At 34.8% G+C, this 26,125-nt stretch overlaps 1 protein-coding gene across 1 annotated transcript in view; it reads right to left on the reverse strand.

Annotated features, from left to right (window-relative positions):
• The window catches only part of LOC106868257 (uncharacterized), a 228,182-nt gene that overhangs the window by 63,529 nt on the left and 138,528 nt on the right, over positions 1–26,125 (reverse strand). The window contains exons 27-36 of the mRNA XM_089358208.1: positions 25,473–25,719; positions 21,760–21,927; positions 18,528–18,683; positions 16,201–16,368; positions 12,028–12,114; positions 10,909–11,022; positions 6,703–6,832; positions 4,999–5,132; positions 3,186–3,395; positions 1,682–1,918 (exon numbers count right to left, since the gene is read on the reverse strand). Coding sequence (XP_089214334.1) covers positions 1,682–1,918; positions 3,186–3,395; positions 4,999–5,132; positions 6,703–6,832; positions 10,909–11,022; positions 12,028–12,114; positions 16,201–16,368; positions 18,528–18,683; positions 21,760–21,927; positions 25,473–25,719 — 1,651 coding nt within the window. The remainder of the gene's footprint in view (positions 1–1,681; positions 1,919–3,185; positions 3,396–4,998; positions 5,133–6,702; positions 6,833–10,908; positions 11,023–12,027; positions 12,115–16,200; positions 16,369–18,527; positions 18,684–21,759; positions 21,928–25,472; positions 25,720–26,125) is intronic.

Consider the following 26,125-nt stretch of genomic DNA (forward strand, 5'->3'; position numbering starts at 1 on the left):
TCTATAACATCTTCTAGTCAACATCTCCATTGCTGCAACTCGAACAATGCTGGAAATATTACACATCAGGTCGTAAACAAGTCCTAACATTACACCTACCTTCTTTCTTCCGAGAATGACCTCACTGTCTTTATTATTGTCATCTCTTTTTCTCACAGGTTTTGTTGGAGTTCATGGAGTCTTACCTGCGTAGCGGGCTTGCTACCTGCAGCCTACGGTATCATACTATTTATTCTTTCCGCTATCTAATACTTTCCTGATTATTCTGGCCGTGCTACATGGAATTAATCGTTTAGTCCCTTCTTGCGTAATTTCATTATTATTATTTTTATTATTATTATTATTTTTATTATTGCTATTGTTGTTGTTGTTTTTAATTGGATCAAGAAATTTTGTTTCAGTTATTTGGGTGCTGCTGATCATCTAGTTTAGCTTACGCCTAGCACCAGCTCTACCCCAGCCATACTCCAGAAGAGGGAAGAGCAACGTAGAAACTGAAAGGATATTTTAATTAAGCTTATTGATGTTGAGAATTGGAAAGTTTGGTTATTATATATTATATGATATATCGTATGACCAAACAACATTGCTGTTTCCTTTATCGTAATACGACATAAACAAAATGGACATTTTCAATAGATATGAAAGAAAAAAAACAACACAACACAACACTGAAAGAATTTCAATTCATTGTAGGGAGACATGAAGCTGAATAAAAAATAGAAAAAGTGTCTCTTATTTTCCTGTGGGAAAATATCTAACAATATCACTTTCTGGATAATCTTTCGCATTTTAGGCACGAAATTAGCTATTTTGTATAGAGGGGGTAAACCGCTTATATCGACCAGTATTTGACTGGTACGTTATTTTATCGACACTGAAAGGTTGAAAGGTAAAGTTGACCACTCTGGGATTTGAAGTCAGGAAATAAAGAGTTGGAAGAAATTCCGCTAAACATTATGTCTAACGCGATAACGGTTCTACCATGTAAACACCTTATTATTAAGTGTAATAATCATTTCTAATATAGGTAACACATTTGGAGAAGGAAGAGTTTGTCGATTACAGTGAGCCAAGTCTTTAACTGGTATTTTATTTTGTTAATCACAAAAAGATGAAGGGCAAAGTTACTTAGCGAAATTTGAACGTAGAATATGAAGAACCGGAACAAATAAAGTTAGGTATCGTATCTGACACTCTACCGATTCTGTCAACCAACTGGCTCCCAACTGTTATGCATAAAATATTGCAGAAGGACAAATTTTGGCAGTACATGGTGCCCATTTTAATAACTTAGTCAAAATCTAAATTGAGAATCAGTAAAGATGAAGTTATATTTTATTTTGGCCCATACATACGCGTAGTGAATATGGACTGTCTCCACCACCACCACCACCACCACTACTACTACTGTCCGGAACCTAGTTAACTCAGTAGTCTTTGCTTTTGTTTATTAGGAAATAAAACTAAATTTTAAAGTTAAATAAAGATAATTATTTTAAAGCAAGTTTAAGAATAACGACAATATATTTTACTGACGAGAGAAGACTCAACCTTGAAAGCAGAGTCAAATTTGTTATATCAGGCGAAAGTCCCCATTAAGAGAACGACTTTTATAAAAACGTTAAATTTATGCTTGCAGCATTTCCATAATTTTTGAGACTAGTGTATATGTATTTACCTGTTGGATTTTGGCAATGTTTGGTGAATGTTTCACAGCAAGCATCGTTACTGGTGTTGACTTTACCATTGAAAAAGTAGCAGTTTTTTGTGTCGTTGTCAAATGTTACTGACTGGCATTGACTGTCGTTGAGACATGCGCTAGTACAATCCTTTGAGGATGCAGCAGCTACTGTTTTATAAGAATTTGAAACCTCGTTCCTTGTACTGGATTCATAGGAGAGCTGACAGACCTCGGCTAAAATATTAAAATGGAGAGAGGATCATTAAAAAATCGCATTGTATATAAACATACATATATCGAAATGTAAATGTATCCGTCGGTTTCAAGGTTGAGTATTTCAGATTCTGTCGGCCGATTTTTGTCTGGAAATAGCAACGAAGTGTGCACGCTGACCAACTGTTCTATCAATAATAAGGACACAAGTTCGAGGGCCTAGACACACATACACATATGCATACATATATATTAGAAAAAATAAGGTACTCAGATAACTGGATGGTTGTACATTTACAGATTTTTATTAATATGTCATATGTTTTTATAAATTACCGCTTGCATCTATTCTTGTAGATTCTCCAGAGAATCTACAAGATCAGATGCAAGCGCTAATTTATAGAAAAAATTGACATATTAATAAAAATCTGTAAATGTACAACCATCCAGATATTTAAGTACCTTATTATTTTTTCTAATATATAATTCCTGTACATCACCTCCAAAGTTTCTCATACACACACACACACACACACACACATATATATATACACACACATATATGTATATATATACAAATAAAAGGATAAAAGATTATTAATTTATCAATAAATTAATAATTTCTACCAAGCCCTTAGGTATGTAAACACCATTATCGGTGAAGAACTTATTTAAAAGTTCTTATACGTTTATAAACATAATTAAGGGTGATCCCCGTTGCTGATCCCTTAATTATGTTTATTTATATATATATACATACATACATACATACACACACACACACACACACACACACACACACACACACACACACACACACACACACACACATATATATGTATATATGTATATATATATATATATATATATATATATATATGTGCATACATATATATGCATACATATATATACATATATATATACATACATAACATTCATATACATACATATATATATACATATATGTACACATACATAACATTCATATACATGCATGCACATATATACAAACATGCATACATATATATGTATATATACATACATATATATATATATGCATACATACATATATATACATAGATATATATACATACATACAAACATACATATATATATATATACATACATACATACATGCATACACTTACATACATATATATGTGTATGTGTGTGTCTATATATATATATATAGACATACACACACAGGCAGACAAATCTTGTATGCGTTTATTACTAAGCGTTAGAATAAATTTATGATGAAAATAGCGTACTAAACTAGTAGTCTTACCGTATGTATAATCTTCGTGACAACTGCATATGCTGTCCATTGCTTCTTCGTTAACAATACAAACGTTTCCGTGACACTTTGATACATTGCACGGATTCTCTCTGACGCTGCATGTTTTTCCAGACAACCCGCTTGGGCACTGACACTCAAAACCACCAACTAAATCAGTGCAATTTCCGTTAAAAAGACATGGAGAGCTTGCACAATCGTCTGAAAGGGTAACAAACGTAAGTGGTAATAAGAAAAAGAAAAACCCCAAAGAAATATAGAGATTTAATTATTCTTGTTCAAATTTGGCTGCGTATATTGAACAGGACACCTAAACAAAGTATTCAATATTAAACGTTTTAATACATGATGAGGACTCTTGTATTTAACAAACATTTTTATTGCCACGTTGGAAAAAAAAAGGCACCTCACGTTAACTATATGGCTTTCAAAGATGTTTGTTTTATGAGGTAACACTGCCCACTACGCTTTCACGGCAACCAGGGAAAAGTAAGGCAACAAATTACGCTAAGCAGAAACTGAAGCCAGTTGATTCAATTGCCTGCCTCGCCCTGTGACTTAATCACTCGTAGGTATTTACACAGGAACACTAAATGTATGTTTATTAAACAATTAGTTACTAAGTCTGTTTACATATTCAATCTGAAATATGATGTGACTGTTACACACATACATGAAGACTGTCCAAAAAGAAAATGAACTTTTAAAACGGTACGTCATTCGGTCGGAGCAGCGTGCATGCGATTGCAGTGGATGGGTAGCCTCGACCTCAGTTTAATAAGAGCCACCTCAGGTAGTAATTATTATAGAAGTGGTAAAGCGAGGGTATGTGTAGTACATTGGGTGATCTGTCTCAAGTTTAACAACGTGGGACTTGGAAGAGCAATGAGTTCGTGTAGAATTCTGTCTTAAATTTCGAAAAAGCAAAACGAGAACATCCTTTAAAACTTTTACAAAGACTTTTTTCTAATGTTGCATCAAACCTATGGAGAGGACTGTTCGAATCGTGCGCAATGGCATGATTGGTACCAACTATTTTGACATAGTAAAAGAGCTACTGACATCATTCCAAGGCCTTGAAATGCAATATGAGCTTAAAAATCCACTTCTTGAACTCTCACTTGGACGTTTTCTCTGCAAATCTTGGAGCTGTCAGAGACGAGGACGGCGAAATGTTTCACCGGGACATTCTGAATATGGAAACCTGATACCAAGGAAAGTGGAGCTCTTCTCTGTTGGCTGATTATTGTTGGTCATTAAAAACGGACGTTCCAGAAGCTAAATACAGTCGAAAATCATACGCCTCAACGTTTTAAAGGCAAGTTTCCTAGTAATATTAGCCCAATTTTTGAATTTATGAAATATAATTGTTTAACAGTTTACATATGCTATCACAGGAAAACTATGATTTATAGAAAAAATCGGAAAACATATTTGAATTCTGTAGATAAAATGCTATTAAGTTCACCTACTTTTGTTAGTGGTACAGAATTTTTCATTAATTCTGTTGACCAATTATAATTGTCAGCCTTATTTCTGCATTAATATAGTACATTTATTGTCTAATTTAATTACTCTGTCAAATAAAAATCATGCCTGATAGAAAACTTCTAAAAACAGATTCGAAATCTGCATTAAAAGTACTATAAAGTTCGTTTTCTTTAGTTTATGGGAGAGCAAAACGCTCGAATTTTGTTCACCAGTGTAATTTATTTGTTCCACAAGTAAAAACCCCAAAACATAAAAAAACTAACAAAAAGCAAAAGACCAACAAAAATAATACAAAATGAAACAATATATTTACCAATATTGCTTTCACATTTCTCCCCTGTAAACCCGGGTAGACAGTTGCATTTAGCGCGTTCATTACCAAGATCCTCGCAACTAGAAGCATTTTGGCAAGGGTTTGCGCTACACGGCAAAACACGGGTATCACAACTGGAATAAAAAGTAAAAAAAAAAATAACATTTTATATATGTAATTCATGACTCCTCCCTTCACCATCTCTCTCTCTCTCTGCACACACACGTATTTATGACTGAGTAACATAAACATAATTTACACTAAACAAAAAACCCATTTTGTTATGTGTAGTGCCCTTGTACGTCACATAACTTAATGGTTCGACAAATACATACAGAGAAAAATAAGTATAAGACTGAAACAAAGACTTAGGGGTTGATACGATTGAATAAAACATCTTTAAGGGATTTAATTGGTCATATCCACTTTGGTGGTAGACTTCATTCGTCGCTTGGTTCAGTGTCACTACATGCCACGTTGACTGCCTTTAGCGGAGTTCATTGTTAGAAGAGTTAGAGTCATATCTCCTTCCCTCCTTGGAGTCATGCAGGCCCTGTAGAGAGTCATGAAAGTGTCTTCCCTCCTGACTATAAAACCCCTGTAATTATACGCATTTTCCAATGACTGAAACTCGTAAAAGAATTAAAAAATTATGATACTTTGTGCTACATCATGTATCCTTAAAACATTTTAAAATCTCATTGTATCAAAAAAAGACTAATATTTTATCAATCCACAAAGTCCCTATGTTCTGGTGCCAATCTCTAGCTTTTATACTACTAAGCAGATTAAAGTCGAACTTCTGGGACATTGATCTGCAACAGGTAATCATTGTCATTGTTTGATTCCAAGTTCACTCTGATTGAGAAGACCTATGTTCAGAGGCATTCTAACCATGACAACTATCTTCGACTTGCTAGAAATAAAAGCCAATTTTTCAGCAGAATCTTTTTGTTATTTCTTACAAGTTAAGCGATAACACAGAAGCCAACATTGTTGGTGAGGTTGCTATTTTGACTGTAGAAAGAACTGAACTCGGAACGAATTAATTATAAAATATAACGAATTAATCATAAAATCTTCGTCACTGCTCGGAGGGTCACTTGTTTCTCCCCTGTTGTATCTATTTACAGTTAAGTAGACTATACCATTTGAGGAGGAAAGGCATTACTCATGACACTTTACATGGCCTCTGACACTCCGATGGTGGCGACGGAAAGGAAGACATCCTCAAGCCAGATGCCAAGCCTGAGTTCTTTCTGCAGAATGGACTCTGCTGAAGGTATCCAAGGTGGCAGCTGGTGGTGTCAAAGAAGGCATACAGTGTCGCTGGTCCAGCGCCTTGGATTAGCACTTTTTAAAATCGATCCTAGAAGGATGAAAGGCAAAGGCTACGTTGGCAGATTTGAACTCAAAGCGGAGAGAATCAGATCATATGCCACGAAACACTCTCCCCAACGCTCTAACGAGTCTGCCTATGCAAGCGCATCGTGACCAGTGATGTATAACATCCTCTTATAATCTACTTGATCAGGTGATTATATATATATATATATACATATATGATTATTTTATCGGTCCCGTACAAGTACCAGATTTTTAAAAAATAAATATTTGTTCGACTAAACCCTTCAAGGCCGTGCCCCTGCATAGCCGCTGTCCAGTAAGTGAAGTGAAGCAAGTAAGTGATTAAAAAAAACATACTGGTCGCCAGAGAATCCACTTGGACAATGACATTCATTCGAATTCAACTTGTTGATACATATTCCGTTGTTTAAGCATAAGCCAGATGTACAAGTTTTCTGGATAATTTCACACTGTGTTCCATTGGTTCCTGGTAGAAAGTATAAAATTATTAAAAAATACATAGATACATCCCAGTTCGATTCAGCAGTCCCTTGTGTATGTACACACACACACACACGCATATCTATATATATGACTTCAAATTTGCAACCCGTGGTGAGGCAAAAGGTCAGGAGTTCTGGGGCCGTTGGGTGCATAAAACTACCTCTTAATTACCATATGTATATATATGTCTGCCTGTCTGTTTGTCTGTCTGTCTGTCTATATATATATATATGGGAGAATATACAAAAAATAACAACAGACGAGGACAGGTGGTGTAAATAACAAAAGTATATATTAGTATGACGCTCGGGAATACGGAAAGTCTTTGACGTTTCGAGCTACGCTCTTCAACAGAAAGAATACGGAGACAAGGAGAAAAACACGGAGAAAAAAAATTGAATAGTGTTCAGTCAACGGTCAATCATAATATATATATATATATATATATATATATATATATATATATATATATATATGTATGTATATATATATGTATGTATATATGTATGTATGTATATATGTATGTATGTATATATGTATGTATGTATATATGTATGTATGTATATATGTATGTATGTATATATGTATGTATGTATATATGTATGTATGTATATATGTATGTATGTATATATGTATGTATGTATATATGTATGTATGTATGTATGTATATATATGTATGTATGTATATATATGTATGTATGTATATATATGTATATATATATATATATATATATACATACATATATGTATATATATATATATATATATATATATATATATATATATATATATATGTATATATATAGTTTCCTTGCAAATGGTAAACTTCTCAAAAAGCTGAAGGAAGGCACCATATGTCCTATCCATAAAGGTGGAAGCAGAACAGAGGCTGGAAATTGCAGGCCCATCTCTCTGACTTCACATATTAGCAAAGTCATGGAACGAATTGTCAGAAGGAGATTGATTGCGTTCCTAGAAGAAAATGACTTGCTGAATGAGACCCAGCATGGTTTCCGACCAGGTAGAAGCTGCCTCACGCAGCTCTTGCAGCATTATGACTGGGTCCTGAAGCAGCTACTTGACCATTCAAATGTTGATGTGATATATCTCGACTTTGCAAAAGCCTTTGACAAAGTTGATCATGGCTTGATATGTCACAAGCTGCGAAACCTTGGCATAGCTGGTAAATTAGGAGAGTGGCTGCATGACTTCCTGAATGGTAGAAGTCAGACAGTTGCAGCCAATGGAGAACTATCTAGGGAAACACAAATATTGAGCGGTGTTCCACAGGGAACTGTTCTGGGGCCACTACTGTTCATAGTGGCCCTTCTGGACATTCCCACGGTCACTCGGAGAGCCACTGTCACTAGCTATGCTGATGACACAAAGATATCTCAGGCAATAAGGAATCCTGATGATATTGTAAGCCTGCAGAATGACCTAAATGCAATATATGAGTGGGCAGAGCAAAATAATATGCAGTTCAATAAAAAAAAATTTCAAGTACTGCGCTACAAGACCACACGTACCTCCCAACTGGCATACACAGGGCCTGGAGGTACTGCAATCCCAGAACCACAAACAGTAAGAGATCTGGGCATCAACATGTGTAGTGATGCATCATTTCACATGCATATTGTCAAGTTGACAGCAAAGTGCAGACAAATGGCAGGGTGGATACTGAGGACGTTCCGTACAAGGGATCAAAAAGTCATGTTGACTCTGTGGAAGACATTTGTTCTGAGCCGCCTAGACTATTGCTCTCAGTTGTGGTCACCACACAGTGTTAAGCGGACATCAGAACTCGAGGCAATTCAGCGGCACTATACAAAAAAGATCGCCACAGTCCAACAGATGAACTACAGGAAGCGACTGAAGGCACTAGGTCTCTACTCCCTGGAGCGCAGGCGGGAGAGATATGTAATAATATATATATATGGAAAATACTGGAAGGACTGGTGTCAAACTTTGGCATCAAGTACTAGAGAAATGCCCGCACGGGTCGCCACTGCATGATGCCAAAGGTACCGTCCACTGCATCTCACATAAGAACGAGATACTGCAGCAGCCTCGTTTTCAGAGGACCTCAGCTCTTCAATGCCCTGCCAAAACATTTGAGAGACATGCAAGACATGGATGCGGAGGTCTTCAAGACAAAACTTGACACTTTCCTCTCCACGATACCAGACGAACCAATGACTCGTAATGAGACTCAGTTTAGGGCAGCTGTGTCAAATTCTCTTATACACCAGATGTGCCATCAAAACTCTTGATTGGACCATGTCAGGTGGGGGAGAAGAGCCATGCAAGGATCGTGAAAATCACGGTGGTGCACCAGCATGACCGCAGCCACTTGGCTGAAACATAAATAAATAAATAAATAAATATATGTATATATATATATATATATATATATTTATATATATATATATATATATATATATATATATATATATATATATATATATATATATATACATATATATATATATATACATATATATATATATATACATATATATATATATATACATATATATATATATATACATATATATATATATATACATATATATATATATATACATATATATATATATATACATATATATATATATATACATATATATATATACATATATATATATATATACATATATATATATATATACATATATATATATATATACATATATATATATATATACATATATATATATACATATATATATATATATACATATATATATATATATATATATATATATATATACATATATATATATACATATATATATATATATACATATATATATATATATACATATATATATATATATACATATATATATATATACATATATATATATATATATACATATATATATATATACATATATATATATATACATATATATATATATACATATATATATATATACATATATATATATATACATATATATATATATACATATATATATATACATATATATATATATATATACATATATATATATACATATATATATATACATATATATATATATACATATATATATATACATATATATATATATACATATATATATATACATATATATATGTATATACATATATATATATATATACATATATGTATATACATATATATATATATATACATATATGTATATACATATATATATATATACATATATGTATATACATATATATATATATATACATATATGTATATACATATATATATATATACATATATGTATATACATATATATATATATACATATATGTATATACATATATGTATATACATATATGTATATACATATATGTATATACATATATGTATATACATATATGTATATACATATATGTATATACATATATGTATATACATATATGTATATACATATATGTATATACATATATGTATATACATATATATATATGTATATATATATATATATATATATATATACATATATGTATATACATATATATATATATGTATATACATATATATATATATATACATATATGTATATACATATATATATATATGTATATATTTATAAAAAATAACGTCGACCACTAACGTGGACAATTAATGCGCTAGAAATAGATCACATCTTGTGTCTATTAAGACCTAAAAAGTTCTCAACATGAAATATAGCAGCATACCAAAAACGTTTTTGGAATGCTGCTATATTTCATGTTGAGAACATTTTAGGTCTTAATAGACACAAGATGTGATCTATTTCTAGCGCATTAATTGTCCACGTTAGTGGTCGACGTTATTTTTTTAAAATGTACCTTAATCCCCTGAGATTGCAGATAATATTTCTGAATCTCTTTGATTCTTTAGACGTGCTGACCTCCTGATAATTAATCGATATTAATTAATATATGACTAATTACCAGATTTTATAATAATTATATATGTATATACATATATGTATATGTATACACACAAACGCACACACAAATACAAGGAAGGCGGTGAATGTAAAAGCTTCAGATTTGCTATAAAATACTAGTAAACATAATATTACGTACCTGCAGGGCAGTTACATTCAAATGCTGAACCTTTCATAGTACAGGTACCGTTGTAGTAACACGGGTTAGGTGTACATAGGTCTACCATTTTCCCACACTTTCCTCCAGTGAATTCTGTACGCAGAAAAAAGAAGCCACAAAACATAAGGATTACAGTTTATTTACAATATATACACATAGCATACAAACATACATGCACATATACATGTATAGGTACATACATGCAGAAATACATACTTGCATAAATGCATAAATATATACATATATATGGGTGTGTAGGTCTTAAATAAATATATATGTGTGTGTGTGTGTGTGTGTGTGTGTGTGTGTGTGTGTGTGTGTGTGTGTGTGTACATATATATATGTATAAATATGCACGCACACCTATAAGTATGTATGTAAATATACATATATATATATATAATATTATTATTAGGGACAAAATCCAAAATTACAGGTAAAAAACTCAATTAAAATCAATTTATAAAAAATTAAAATTAAATTGAGCCTTATAGATAAAGTATATATAAAATATATATAGTTAACATCTCCTCTCTATTTTAAACAAATTTTGTTCAGTTTTATAGGATACCTTTCCATAAATTCATATAACACACCATATACAAATATTATTTTCATATTCGCAAACTTATGCCAGTAAGATACCAGCAAAATATGAAGAATCTTTATTAGAAACTGTTTTTTGGAATCCTCCAAATTAAAGGACGAAATATAATTCAACCTTTTCACACACACAGACACACATATATGTATGTATGTATGTACGAATAAAAATCCAAAAGTTTAGGAATGGAGTAGATTAGATCCGGGCAGTGAGCTTTAAGTTATCTGCAAAGAATATTAAAAAAATGACAACTTTCAGGAACAATAGTAGTTTATTGGTGCGAAATGTTGTGAATTTTTCCAGTATCGATAAGCTGAAAAAATTATTTCATAATTTACGTTTGGCAACCAGTGTTGTTGGGTATGCGAATAAGAATTCAAAATTTAAGGTGGATAAAATCTACCTTAAGTTAGATAAAATCCGGGCTAACAGAACCTGTTTTCAGTTAAGCACTTTCATATCCATAGATAACAAATAGAGTTGTTTTAACTAACCATTAGTACAATTACAGTTGTATGAGTGTCCATTTGGTACGCATGTTCCATTATTAGCACAAGGATTGGTATTGCATATGTTTGTTTCTGAAAAAAAAAAAAAAAAAAAGAAAAACTTGCAAAAATTGCATTAGATGTTAATCTAGTCAATTTTGTTCCTGGTTCCACAATACAGAACCATCCAATTCAAATTGAAATTTCATACCAGACACTTTAGTCAGGTACAAAACACCAGTTGTATAATGGAAATGTTTATAATTTTATCAAATTTCTCCATAAGCTTAAATAATCCTCTCTAGTATAGGCACAAGGCCTGAAATTTAGTGGAGGTGACTAGTCGATTTCATCGACCCCAATGTTTCGCTGGTACTTAATTAATCGATCCCGAAAGGATGAAAGGCAAAATCGACCTCGGCGGAATTTGAACTCAGAATGTAGTGCATAATCTTAAATAATAACTTCCAATTCTGGCACAAGGCTAGCATTTTGGGGGAAGAGGGTAAGTCGATTACTTCGGGGGAAGAGGATAAGTCGATTACTTCAACTCCGAAAGGATTGCAAGCAAAGTCGACCTCTGTGGAATTTAAACTCAGAACGTAAAGACGGTTGAAATGCTGCTAAGCAATTTGTCCGACGTGCTAACGATTCTGCCAGCTTACCGCCTTGATACTCTTAAGTAATCAATTGAAACAGGTTGAGAGCGTCTTTCAAGAAAAATAGTCCTAGAATTGTTTTAACCTCTTACTGTGTATAGCTTGTTTTTGATTGAATTTACATAGGGATAGACTGTATGATCTTTTGTCACATCTTAGACAAAAGTATTGCCTGTTACTATTATTATAAAAGATAACCATAAATTGACTATAATCCTTTATTATATAGGTACAAGGCCTAAAATTTTGGGGGAGGGAACTAGTCGGTTACATTGATCCCAGTGTTGAACTGGCACCTATTTATCGATCCCGAAAGGATGATAGGCAAAGTTGACCTCGGAGGAATATGAAGTTAGCAACTAAAGACGGAACAAAATGTAGCTAACAGTTCCGCCAGCTCTCCGACTTTTAAATGACTATAATCACATATGCTAGAACTACTTCTACATAAGCCGGACCAACGTTCCCATACGCTGGATCAAAGATCACATATGGGGGACCTACATTCACATGTTTTGGATATGCGTATACATACACTGTCCACAAATGTCGGAACCATTCTAAGTTTTCTTATTACGTATATCTATTTTAACAATATTTTCTGCAGCAAACGAAACAGCCTTTTGAAATACATAGTTGTAGTTTTCAACTTTCAATAGCTTGTATGTACAGCAAGTCTGAGAAATTAGTCAAAGCTATTGTGTGATTGGACCAGTAAATTTTACAAGAATCAGCTTTGTCATTTCTTCATTACTTTTGAATTCGAATGCTGTCCTGATGTATTTTGCATCTATCTCCATTCGATATCCGTACAATAGTTATCCATAATGTACTGAAATATGTTTGAAAATTTTAAGATCTTTAGAATGTGTTAAAGAAAAAAGGAAGAAAATTCTGTGTACCAACATCTTTACTTTTTGATTTGAAATTTAAACTTCGTATTCTGCTTTAACTTAATGGAGGAGGGATTGTCTCCCTTACAATAGCTGATCACTAGGGCGCGCCACTGTAAGTCATGTGTCTCTTCTATGTAATTAACTCAAACTTGCCTTGCAAGAAGTTATAATAAATGGATATTTCAAAGACAAAAAATAAGGTGTGAAATATATTTGGGCAAAAAGTATTTACAAAAAGTCTTTTAGTATAATTTTCTTGTAGAAATACAATCCAGCGGTGACTCTAATTCGATGTTTGTCGACCATAATGCCATTTGCATTTGTATTAATACTTTTAGAATACCATATTCAAGTGTCTCTGTTGCTTCCTTGGATGGGAAGAATAAAAATAAACAAACAAACAAAAGAAACAAGCAAAAACATAAATAAAAAACTAGTGGATTGATAAAGTAAACCTATGTTCTCTGCTGATAAATGGTGAATACTGATAATATGTTTGACACAGATCTAATTCCATTCTCTACAGAATCTGAAGTTTGCGATGAAAAATTATAGAAAGGAAGGGAGAGAAAGGTCGCACCGGGTAGGGAGAGTGGTGGGGAACAAGAGGAAGAAGAGGCTATGGCAGATGAACGAGATATCCGAGAAGAACGGAATTTATAAGAGACTTCAGTAATAACATTTGGCGCATGGAGAAAAGAATCTAATGTTTCGGTCTGTGGCATTTGTCTGAGAATGAGGAACACAGAAAAAGTTAAGCTGTTATTGATTTTCATCGTATTCTGTGAACAATACGTTGGTAGCAGGTAAATAGACTACAACTGTCCCGGGTGGAACAATTATTGCAAAGGGGAGATGAAACACTTGTAACTCTGAATTTGTTTTGCAGCTTCGATAAATTTATCTTTTATTTTTTTACTTGTTGCAGTCATTAGACTGAGGCCATGCAGGGGCACCGACTTGAAGGATTTTAGTCAAACGAATAGACCGCAGTACCTTCTTTCGTTAAAGTCTAGTACTTATTTTATCATCCCCTTTTGCCGAACCACTAATTTATGGGAACGTAAACATACCAGCATCGGTTGTCAAGCGCTGATGACGGACAAAATACACACACACACACACACACATACACCTCTTTCTCTATATGCAATAGGCTTTTAGTTTCCGCCTACCAAATCCGCTCACAAAGCTTTGGTCGGCTCGAAACTATAGTAGAAGACGCTTGCCCAAGGTGCCACACACTGTCACACAATGGGACTGAACCCGGAACTATGTGGTTGGGAAACAAGCTTCTTACCACACACTCACGCAGGCGCCGGCGCCTGTTTATATTATGCGTATATTATCCTGCTTATAGCGTTGACTTCTTTGTATTTTTCTGTATTTAAATCTATAATTTTGTAGCATTCTTTTATGATTTTTGTGTTGTGCATTGTATTTCTTTTATATTTATTATTTTGTATGTATAATTCCCGGGTAGCGGTTTTCTTCATTACTTCAGGGAGTGATGACCTTGCATGACACGAATCCCGGGCTCAGTTGGCTCCGGCTGACAGTACTCGGTATAGGCCCCTATCCAGGGTTACGGAAGGGACACAACCTTCAAAGAAATCCGGAGTGGAGCCCCGTAGGCGGTTTAGTGTTCGACTTAACACTCTTCCGGCAGCTCCTGCAACCAAGTTGGTGCCAAACGTAATGCTCTGCACTCCTTTCGACTACGTCAGCAAGATCGAGAGAGAGAGGAATCCTGACGATTGGGCTACCCAGGATTTTCTTACATCTAGCCCAGGCCTGCGCAAAACTGGAGAGGAAAAAACAGACTGGATTAGTTTATGCGCAACTCCATTGTCTCCTGAGACAAAAGGATGCCAACAATAATTCCAGTGTTATCTGAAGCCAATATTCTAAGTATGGGCCATTCTATAGTAAATAAGCAAAACGTAGCCACTCATTCTAACATGAATCGACGTAAATGCGTGGCTGTGTGATAAGAAGCTTGCTTCCCAACCACATGGTTCTGCGTTCAGTCGACCAAAGCCTTGTGAGTGGATTTGGTAGACGGAAACCGAAAAGAAACCCGTTGTATATATGTGTATATACATCTATGTGTGCACGTCTTTGAGTTTGTGTCCCACTATTGCTTGACAACCGGTGCTGGTATGATTACGTGCTCATAACTTAGCAGTTCGGTAAAAGTGGCCGATAGAGGAAATACCAGGCTTAAAAAAATAAGTACTAGGATCGATACATTCGACTAAAATTTCAAGGCGTTGCTCTAGCATGGCCGTAGTTAAATGACTGAAACAAGTAGAAGATAAAATGAACCCACCGAATTTTTGTTTTAACTACGTGAGGCACTGAATCTTTGTTTTAACTACAGTTAAATAAAATAAGCAGCTGTAAATGAGCCCATGTAAATTTACCGAGCAAACGTTAAAATCTGATGGAAAAGAGAACAAGAATGAATGCAAACCACAAAAGAAAATGTATTTAAGTTACTCGATGAAAGTAGTAAACTGAAATATTGCACTGAAGTCCTTACGACAGACTAAAACCATCCTCTGCAGTTCAATGACTACAAAAGCATAGAAGATTAAATCTTTGTGATTGGAGTTACTTACCGACAGAAATACAGGTAGATGCATTTGTTGCTCCAGTAATCAAGGTAGTAGTTCCATCTGGACATTCCAAACACGTTGTTTGCATTGTGAAGTTGGTATAGTAACCTAGAGGACACTCGATACAAGGTTCAAAGCCATCGTAGGAATAATGACCTTTACTACACTGCGCTGTAAAGAAGAAGAAGAAGAAGAAGAAGAAGTAGTAGTAGTAGTAGTAGTAGTAGCAATAATAATAATAATAATGATAAATGCTCTGATGCAGTGGCTTTCATGGCTTCTCATCTGACTGAGTGGAAGTGTTATAATGTACATTGTTTTGTCTTGGTATAAAAAATGGGCTTCAGCAAATATCCTATTGAATACCTCAGAATTGCTTGTCAGTTGTTTGACCTTAACCAGTTGAGCATGTCCCTTAGTGGCTGACGATATATGCACCACTGATCACGAGCAGAAGTAGTCGGGGAGCATCATAATCTTGTGTTGAGAGGAATTCTTTGATGTTTGGATAATTCACCTTTGGAAACATGGGTATTTTCTCCAACATCCTTGAAGAACCCTTATTCAGGAACCTTTTGAGCGGGATGGTCTGCTCGACCTCAAGAAAATTCTAACTGGGCCCTATCTGCAAGGTCATGCGCTATTTATCTTGGTATGAGATCACCATGTCGCGCACATATGGTTGTGATGCATGTGCTTGGTGTACTCTTATCAGACGGTTAGTCATGATAGATATACTGGGCTTCGTATATTTTACCCTAGTATCACATTGATAGCATGCACTGCACTATCACTCAATAATAATAATAACAATGATGATAATAATAATAATAATAATAATAATAATAATAATAATAATAATAATAATATCAATTTCTTTATTAACGACTAAGGGTTCACAAAATACCACATGGAAGATGGTAAAAGGGTAGTTATTCTTTCTATTATAGGCACAACATTTGAAATTTTATGGGAAGGGGCTAGTCGATGTAATCGGCCCCAGTGTTCAACTGGTACTTCTTTTATCGACCTCGAAATGATGAGAGGCAAGGTCTAGTCAACTTTTAAGTTATCGCTACAGATATTCTATAAAATTAAGAACCGGTACTGAAAATTACGATATTTGTATACAAAGGCATCTATGTAAACAATGCGATCGAGAACAAAAAAATAGATACGTATATATTGCCTATTTTTGTATTTTCGATCGCATTGCTTACATAAACGTGTTCGTATACGAAACGTCGTAACTTTCAGTGATAGCTCTAAATTCTATTGAATATTTGTAGAGATGACTTAAAAAGTGATCGAATCACACTGTATGTATGTATATATATATATATGGGAGAATGTACGAAAAAACAACAACAGACGAGGACAGGTGGTGTAAATAACAAAAAGGATGTATTAGTATGACGCTCGGGAATACGGAAAGTCTTTGACGTTTCGAGCTACGCTCTTCAACAAGAGGAATACGGAGACAAGGAGAAAAACACGGAGAAAAAAAATTGAATAGTGTTCAGTCAACGGTCAATATATATATATATATATATATATATACCAATTGGTACTTATTTTATTTTTCCCGAAAGAATGAAAAGCAAAAATCAACGGCGGCGAAATTTGAACTCAGAACGTAAAAACTGACAAAATGCTTAGCGGCATTTTGTCTGGCATGCTAACGATTCTGCCAACTCGCCTTCCTTATAGTCTAATATATTAAAATTATATAACTGAAGAAAAAGAAAGATTTTGTACTTAAACGTTTTCGAAAGTAACTGAACCCGGCGTTTGTGATTTAAGTCGTAGGAGAGAACATTCCAGCCCGAGGACACACAGACGTGTTATGACCTGTTTGTATCTTTTCTGTTTCTGCTACTGAGGTAGAATCAGTACATATTAATCTGGGTTATTCCTGGCAATAGTATTTGCTAATTCCTTCAGTAATTTTCACTGAATTTAGGTTGCATTGCGCAAAAGAAAGAGCATTAAAATGTAAAAAGCAGAGGTTAAAATGAATTATTCCCTGACGGTTTTTGAAGAAGAATTACAACGAAGTGTTGGCCAGCTTAACTCTACGAAAAGCTAAGGAAAGAGAAAAAAAATGTGATATAACTGCACAAGGTCTTGATATAGGCTATTCCTTCCGTGAACTCTTACAGTCGCAGCTAGTTACTGATACATAGCCACAGGTTCTCTTTTTGATTAACAGTGGACATGATTCCCATTATAGATAAGAAATGTTAACTAGTTTAACTTTACGAAAAGCTACAGAAAGGTAAAAAAAAACTGACAAGTTGACAAATGTTATACTTTCCGCGATTACTTACATTCGCAGCTGGTTGATGAAAGAGAGCCATAGTTTCTGTTTTTGGTTAAAGGTGGGCATGATTCACAATAGGTTGCGTTCAGGTAGTATGAATTCATTGGACAGAGAGTACACGGTGGTAATTTTGTACTTGCAATGCTACCGCTGGTGCATATATCTAGAATGTAACAAAAAAAATATAGAAAACAACAACTATTTAGACCTGAACCAAATAAAATACCCTGTTGTATTTTTTAATTTTTTAATACACTAACAGGGAATTCAGTAAAATTGAAAACATAAACCTTCATTGTTATATACAAGGAAGGTTATAATAATGTTAGTGGTAAGTTTTGTAAAACTTTCGGTGATTGGAATCATGAGCACAATAAATAAACCGGGGGATATACGAGGGGATACCCAAAAGAATACGGAATTTTGCAATGTTATTTTATTCACTTAGTTTTACATGTTTACACTTTTATTGTCTTCAAAGTATTCTCCATTTGAAGCAATGCATCTGTTTTCCACTGCTCGAAGCAGACCTAAAACTCTTGCGAAGTGATGCCTTTTAAGGCCTTCGCCGTTTTTTACCGTAGGACCAGCTTTTGCTACCAGTGATGACCTTCAAAAAAAAAGGTCCGCATCAACTTCCAACTATTCTTTCAGTTCACGACACGCATTCAATTGTGACTGTTTTTGATCTTCCGTGAACAAGCGAGGCACGAATTTTACTGCAACCCTTTTCATTTGCAATTCTTTGCTCAGAATTCGTTGGCAGGAGCTCCAGGACACAGAAATCATATCAACAAGTTCGTCAATTATTCAGTGACTGTCCTCCAAGATCAGTTCCTCAATTTTCATGCTTTCATTCGTTCGGGAGGTCGACGGTCGCCCTGCCCTGAACAAGGTTGGTCTTCAAGCGACGAATGACTATTCCTAAAGCGTCAAAACCACTCGTAAACTTGTGTTTTCCTCAAAGCAGCACTCTTGTAAGTTATTTGAAGCAGGACAACTGTTTTGGCCGCCGTTTCCCCAGCAAAAAAAAACATAAAACAAAAAAGAAACAGAATTTCAAGGAAGCATGCTGTTCCTTCGTTTCAGCCATCGCAAAAATCGACGAACAGAGGAGAAGCACTACAAAACAAAGACACACCACGTGGCAGTAAGACTACAGCTGATGACACTGGCCGGCAAACTGGTCCAGCTTTCTTATGGTCTAGCCACTTTCCTTGATTGATTGATATTCTTTTGACCCGAGTACGAAAGAATGAAAGGCAAAAATGATTTTGATGGAATTTGAACTCAGAGATTAAGGACAAATACTGCAAAGGCCGTTCACCCGACGCTCTGACAACTCTGCCAATTTACTGTCATTTAACCTGACATCAAACAATCTCTCACATCCTTTAACACGGCAACAAATCACTTGGGAGGCGTATAGGAGTATTTATACTAATTTCCAGTACGTGATTAGTATGTTATCAAGCCAGGAATGATAAAAGGACAAGTCATCCATGGTAGAATAAGAACTCAGTGTGTAAAACGACTTAGATAAATATCGCAAACTGTTTTGTTCGACGTTCTGCTATATCTATGCTGCTAATTCATCACCTTTACATTAAATTCCTTTCAACCGTTGTCAATCTCTTGTTAGACCAAGATGTCAGCATTCCATTGCTGGCATGTTAATGTTAGTTGCAGTCCTACCTACCTGTTCACTCTGGCCATTTGATTGTTGGATGGGATGCTCCTTGTCCATCATTGGTACGTTGGTGGAATTACAAATCTGAACTCAAAGAACCCCAACAGATAATCTAAGAAAGCAGTTCTGACGCTTTAGTAAGTTCATCAGTCCAACCCACCCTGCACTGCTATTTTATTAATCGACTCCGAACGGATGAAAAAAGGAACAGTTGAACTCAGCAGGATTCGAACTCAGGCCATAGGTAGCTGCTCCAGGACTTCAAGACATTTTATACAGCGTTGTCAGTCCGCTTTCTGTCGCCCTGAATCTGTTTATAACATTGATTTCAAATTTTGGCACTAGGCGAGCAACTTCGGGATAAGTTGATTACAACTGGTGCGTTACCGATCCCGAAGAAATGAAATGCAAAGTCGACCCCTGCGGCATTTGAACTCAGAACGGAAAGTCAGAGGTATACCGCTAAGCGTTTTTTCCCGGCGCAGTAACAATTCTGCCAGCTCACTACCTTAATTCTATTTATAATATTATTAACATTTAAACGGCGGAAAAGGGTAGCATGAATGTGTGTGCAAAACGCCCCCAGCACCGAAACAAAACAAACAACAATCCTCAAATATCCTTTTCTTGAGAACCTTTGTACTTATTTTCACTTTAAATAAATAGATGTATTTACACCATTTGTCTACAGCGAGAAATTTTCTCCATTACAAAACAAGGAATGGCTTTCTTATAGGTTCAAATATGCCGCAAGCATATTTGAACAGGTAATAACCTTGTATTTATACACATCACTACTTAGCGTTGCTTCCCTGTAATTTGTTTACTGTGAGCCACCGATTAGCGCTACCAGTCATCCAACAATGACGAGAATATCATGAAGGACAATCTCTCGTATCAGCTCGCAGGGGAGTTAACCACTCCAAGATGCTTGCATCTTACAGTTTGGGCAGGTGGTGTTGCGTGCTGATTTTAGGTGTATCTACACCATTTGTCTTCAGTGAAAAATGTTCTCAATTACAAAATACAGTGAATGGCTTTTGTATGGGCTCCGGTATATCTCAAGCATATTTAAACTCGTATATAGCTTATAGATTAGAGACAGGTACTCTCTGTATAGAATACACTTCGTAGTGCTCAAGAGATTTGAACTCGAGCAGGTAGAGGAGTAAATGTATGAAAAAGCATATCAGGCAAGACGATATACAAAAATATTAACTTTTTATTACAAAAATTATTAGTCTTCCGTGCAATACAACTTACATTCTCATTATCAAAAAGGGTCGTAAAATATTCACTTCCTTTTAATGATGCTTGTAGCCATGCAAAAGTTTTGAAACATCAATCGACGATGTCTGCTGGTCTTTGATGAAACATCAATCGATGTTTGAAGGATTAAACAACAATCAGAAACGATAACTCCTTAAGTACACATTTATAAAAGAAAAAAAAAGCAACAAAAAAGAAACAAAAGCAAAATCAAAACAAAAGGGGACAAAGCAAAATTTTTGTAGATTAGCTAGGGAAGAAGAGGTGTAAAAAGACTTACCTTTACAATCGTTTACATGTATACTTCCTTCTGAGTATGTTGATTTATTTGCCGGGCAAGGGGTACAAGTTTGGTTCCCAGCAGTATCCTTATACTCTCCAACTGGACAGGGTTTGCATTCAGTGACACCATTAATTTTAGTAGAATAAGAACCAGGAGGACATTTAACTGAAGAGAAAGAGAGAAATATTGAAGGAGAAACGAGTAGAGAGAGAGAGAGTGAGTGAGAAAGTGAGGGAGAGACTGTGAAAGGTTATATTATATAAGAAAAAAATCTGCACTTTTGCAGGCGCGCACATGCGAGTTTGTGTCGAAAGTCACAAAATTTAAATTGTTGGATTATTAACTAAAGGGTTTATTAACCATAATTAGAAGAGTCATGAGATGTTTAAAAGTGTGCACATTAAAAAAAAAAAAAATTAATCCAGCGAGGAAAATCCAACAAAACTCAGCAGAAAATCTCAACAAACAAATCAACCAAAGAACATTTTTAATTAATAATAAATATTATTATAATTAGTGAAGCAAGCACGGGAGACAACTCTTTGACATTTTTGTTAACGATACCATGGTAGATGCTCAACGGTATACAGAGAGTAGGTAGTGAAGGGAGCAGCGTACATTTATTTGTCTTTTACATTTTAGCCTTTTTTCTGCAATACCTGTACTACCGCCTCCTTTACCAGCTCACTGCCCCATGTTCCCTAACAAAAAAAATAAAAAAATGTAGTTTTGCCTGTAATTATGTTGCAGGCAACATAATTTATTACACAACACTTGCAGCTTAATATTAATTTCATATTAACATCTTAAAATCAATATTGAAGGAAATAAATCCATGAAAAGCTGCAAATAAAGATAAACTATTTAACTTTAAAATGATTCTTGCACTGGAACCCCCTATTTTTTCTGGAAATATTTAAACTTCGTGGAAAAAAAACCTCTCGGAAATATTGAGGTTTCGCGTACAAGATATTTCACAAATATTGGTCGGCATTGAAAAACAGATACTTCTTTGTCGAATCTTGCCATTACAAATGCAAGGAAGCAGCGACTGGCCCGTTGGAAACTGAAGTCAACGATGTAGCTTTTCACAAATTGCAATATAAAATAGATAGAAACCATTAAAATAAATAAAGTTTTTAAAACTAAACTAAATTCTACAACTATGAGATCGTATTAACATTTAAATCCCTCGTTTAGTTATTAATCTTCCAAAGTGTAATAATTTTGGAAATATTCAGTGAAAGCGGTGATGGCAATTCATGTTTCGTATTCCATTCTAGGCATTCTAGATGTAAACTTAAATGGTATTTGAATACCAATTATTGTTGTTTCTTAGTAACAATTCAATTATTATTACGTAGACTTATGACGAAAAACATTTCAGCCTTGACCATATAACCATCTTGTATTTTTTCAGGATGAGTGTGCTGGACGTACTAGCGGTCCACTGGCAGAGTCGTTAGAACATCGGAAAGATTATTATGTGGGAAACATTCCGGCGCTCTGCAGTCTCACCAAGGTCATTTTTGTCTTTCATCGTTTCGGAGTCAATAAATAAAGCTGCTGGCCAGTTGTGGTGGCGACGGGTCGATCCTTTTCTTCTTTTCTCTCTCTCCTCCTCTCTCTTTTCCTTTCTAGAAGAAATAAACCGTGGCCAGACAGGTCAAAGGATGGGCTTTCCAAGTTTAAGATATCCAAGACACATCGTATATTATGATGGCACACCTACAACTCTATCAAGTGATTGAAGGCTCAAAGCAAGGTGATGCAGGACTTACTAAATTATTTCAATATGTTCGTTCCTTATTTTCAGACGGAACACTGTGATATGAGGGAGACTGTTGCTACTATTTCTCGCCTGTTGTATAAACATGTAGAGACTTCACCACTGGGTATTGGGCAACCAGTTAACTGACGGCTAGTGTGTTACAGGTTCACTGAAGTATTACATTGTCTTCGTTGGACACAACACTATTTTGTATATCAAAGTTGACTAACTTTGAGAAAAAGTATTTTAGCCTCCATAAAGATATGCCTGCAATAAATTAGCTTCTTATCCTCTTCAGAAATATTTGATTTTATTGGATGCCCGAGGTTATCGGAATTGAAGCTCGTTATTTTCCGTATGTAATTTTAGAAATGGTCAGTCACATATTAGTAGTTATTCAGTCTAGAAGATACAGACAACTAGTAAATATTTTAGTGGCCTCTTTGAGATAACAGACAAAAGGAATGCGATGCTGGTGAGCCTTGATCACAAAACTCTTCAAGAGTGGGAACAACAAAGACAACGAGATCCTGCCCCTTCACATTGGAGAGTATTACTGCTGTGGATTCCACGGAAAGCTTGGATCATATCCGACAAAAAGGCTAGTTGACTGATTGGCATGGAGTCAATATCTAACTTCTAGTCTACAAATTATCTCTCTACTTTCTGCTTTTTCCACCACTACTACAATATCTACTGATCCTTGTAGCTGAGTTGTCTTGTGCCATTTCTGATCAGACCTGCTGATTCATGTCTCCTTCGATCACTAATATTATATTACTACCCCCTTCACACAGGCTCTGCACAATCTGTTATTATCGACCCTTCATTGGTACTGCGGGTGGACACATTGAAATCAAAAGCATAAGCTTTTGCTTGAATACATTAGATGCAAATGTAAATTGAGCAATAGGAAAAACAAAAACATGGAACACTGAATATAAATTTCATCGATATCAAAACATGGTCTTTATATCATGATTGTGATCCACAATTCTGTCTGCGTATCTAGATGATTCTTAGATTCGTAAGTATCTTGTTGTAAATGGAGTGGAGCCGTTGTTGTTGAAAAAAGTTCTAGGGATAAGGGATATTAATCATTTAAAGGGTTAATTGATTACACTTTGTAACACGATTTTTATACTTGGATAGCAACTGTTATTTTCCTATTTGCTTACCCCTAGAAAGTATAACAAATGGCTAATATTCCTTCAAACTTTGCTTTTGTTACATTTATTCAAACCCCTACGCATGGCTATGATGTACCTCACTAATCTCGCTTATGGTCAGAAAGGCACATATTGTCAGCCGCTAAGGGACATGCTCAAGTGGTTAAGGTCAAGCAACTGACAAGCAAAGCTGTGGTATTGAGTAGAATATTTGCTATAACGATATTTCTGCTTGAGCGCTGAATCTGTCTGAAATGTAATGAAAAATAGATATGTTTCAAAACATTGATGTCCAGGTCACAAAAACAAAGTTTGAAGGGAATACTCGTAATTTCCTTTGATTTCGAGATAGAAACAAATACGAAATAACACGTACAAAAAAAAAAAAAAAAAAAAAAAGAAAAAAAAAATCGTGACACATTTTAAAAAGCGATTTTGGTTACTTCTATATTTTCCGTCTTTGTTGCGCTTTTTGAAATGCCATTCTCCCGCTCCACCCAGGGAATGCAAAGACTTTGAACTGAGAATTGCTACTCTATGTTTGTGTGAAGAAAGCAACAGCTAAGTTATTACAGGTATTCAACCAAATTTGTTAAGTTTACACGAGATTAATGATAAGCATAATGGTTCTAACTATGCAAAAATAAGACCCTAACTAAAATAACCTTAATGATAGGAGTTACCTACCCTTAAAGTGAGGTGACATTATCGTCACAATTACCACCACCAGCGAACAAAAACGAGAAATAAAATAGATATAGACTACATACTGCAATGGGTGTTTTTACTTCCTACGTCGATCGGAATTTTCCCTTCATGGCAATAGGAATATATGGTTATGTTTAATCCCTTCCGTTGTGCATCTCCACAAACAGCACTGTTAGAAATATTAATCGCTACACTATATGCGATTTCCTTTTCGTTAGCGTACTTTATAAAGTTGTTGAGACATGTTTGCTGCTTGTCATCGGCTAAGTTTGTAGTATTGCTTATTCTCAAAGTAGCAGACATCACGATCTGAAAAAAAAAAAAAAAAAAAGAAGAGTAAATAAAAGGAATATTCTTCAGACACTGAAAAAAATATTTTATAGTAGCAATTTCAAGAGGAAACAACTGCAGTTTACCCTAATTACACACACACACACACACACACACACACACACACACACACACACACACACACACACACACACACACATTCTTTTATTTGTTTCAGACATTTGATTGCGGCCATGCAGGAGCACCGCCTTAAAAGATTTTAGTCGAACAGATGGACTCATTTTTAAAGCCTACTGCTTATTTTATCAAATTCATTTGCCGAACCGCTAAGTTACGGGGACGTAAACACTGGTTGTACACCGTGATGAGAAGTGGGACAAATTCAGACACACAGACATACAGACATGTATATATATATATATAT

This window comes from Octopus bimaculoides, chromosome 9 (assembly GCF_046866305.1).
Source record: "Octopus bimaculoides isolate indiv1 chromosome 9, ASM4686630v1, whole genome shotgun sequence".
In the NCBI taxonomy this organism is placed as follows: Eukaryota; Metazoa; Mollusca; class Cephalopoda; order Octopoda; family Octopodidae; genus Octopus; species Octopus bimaculoides.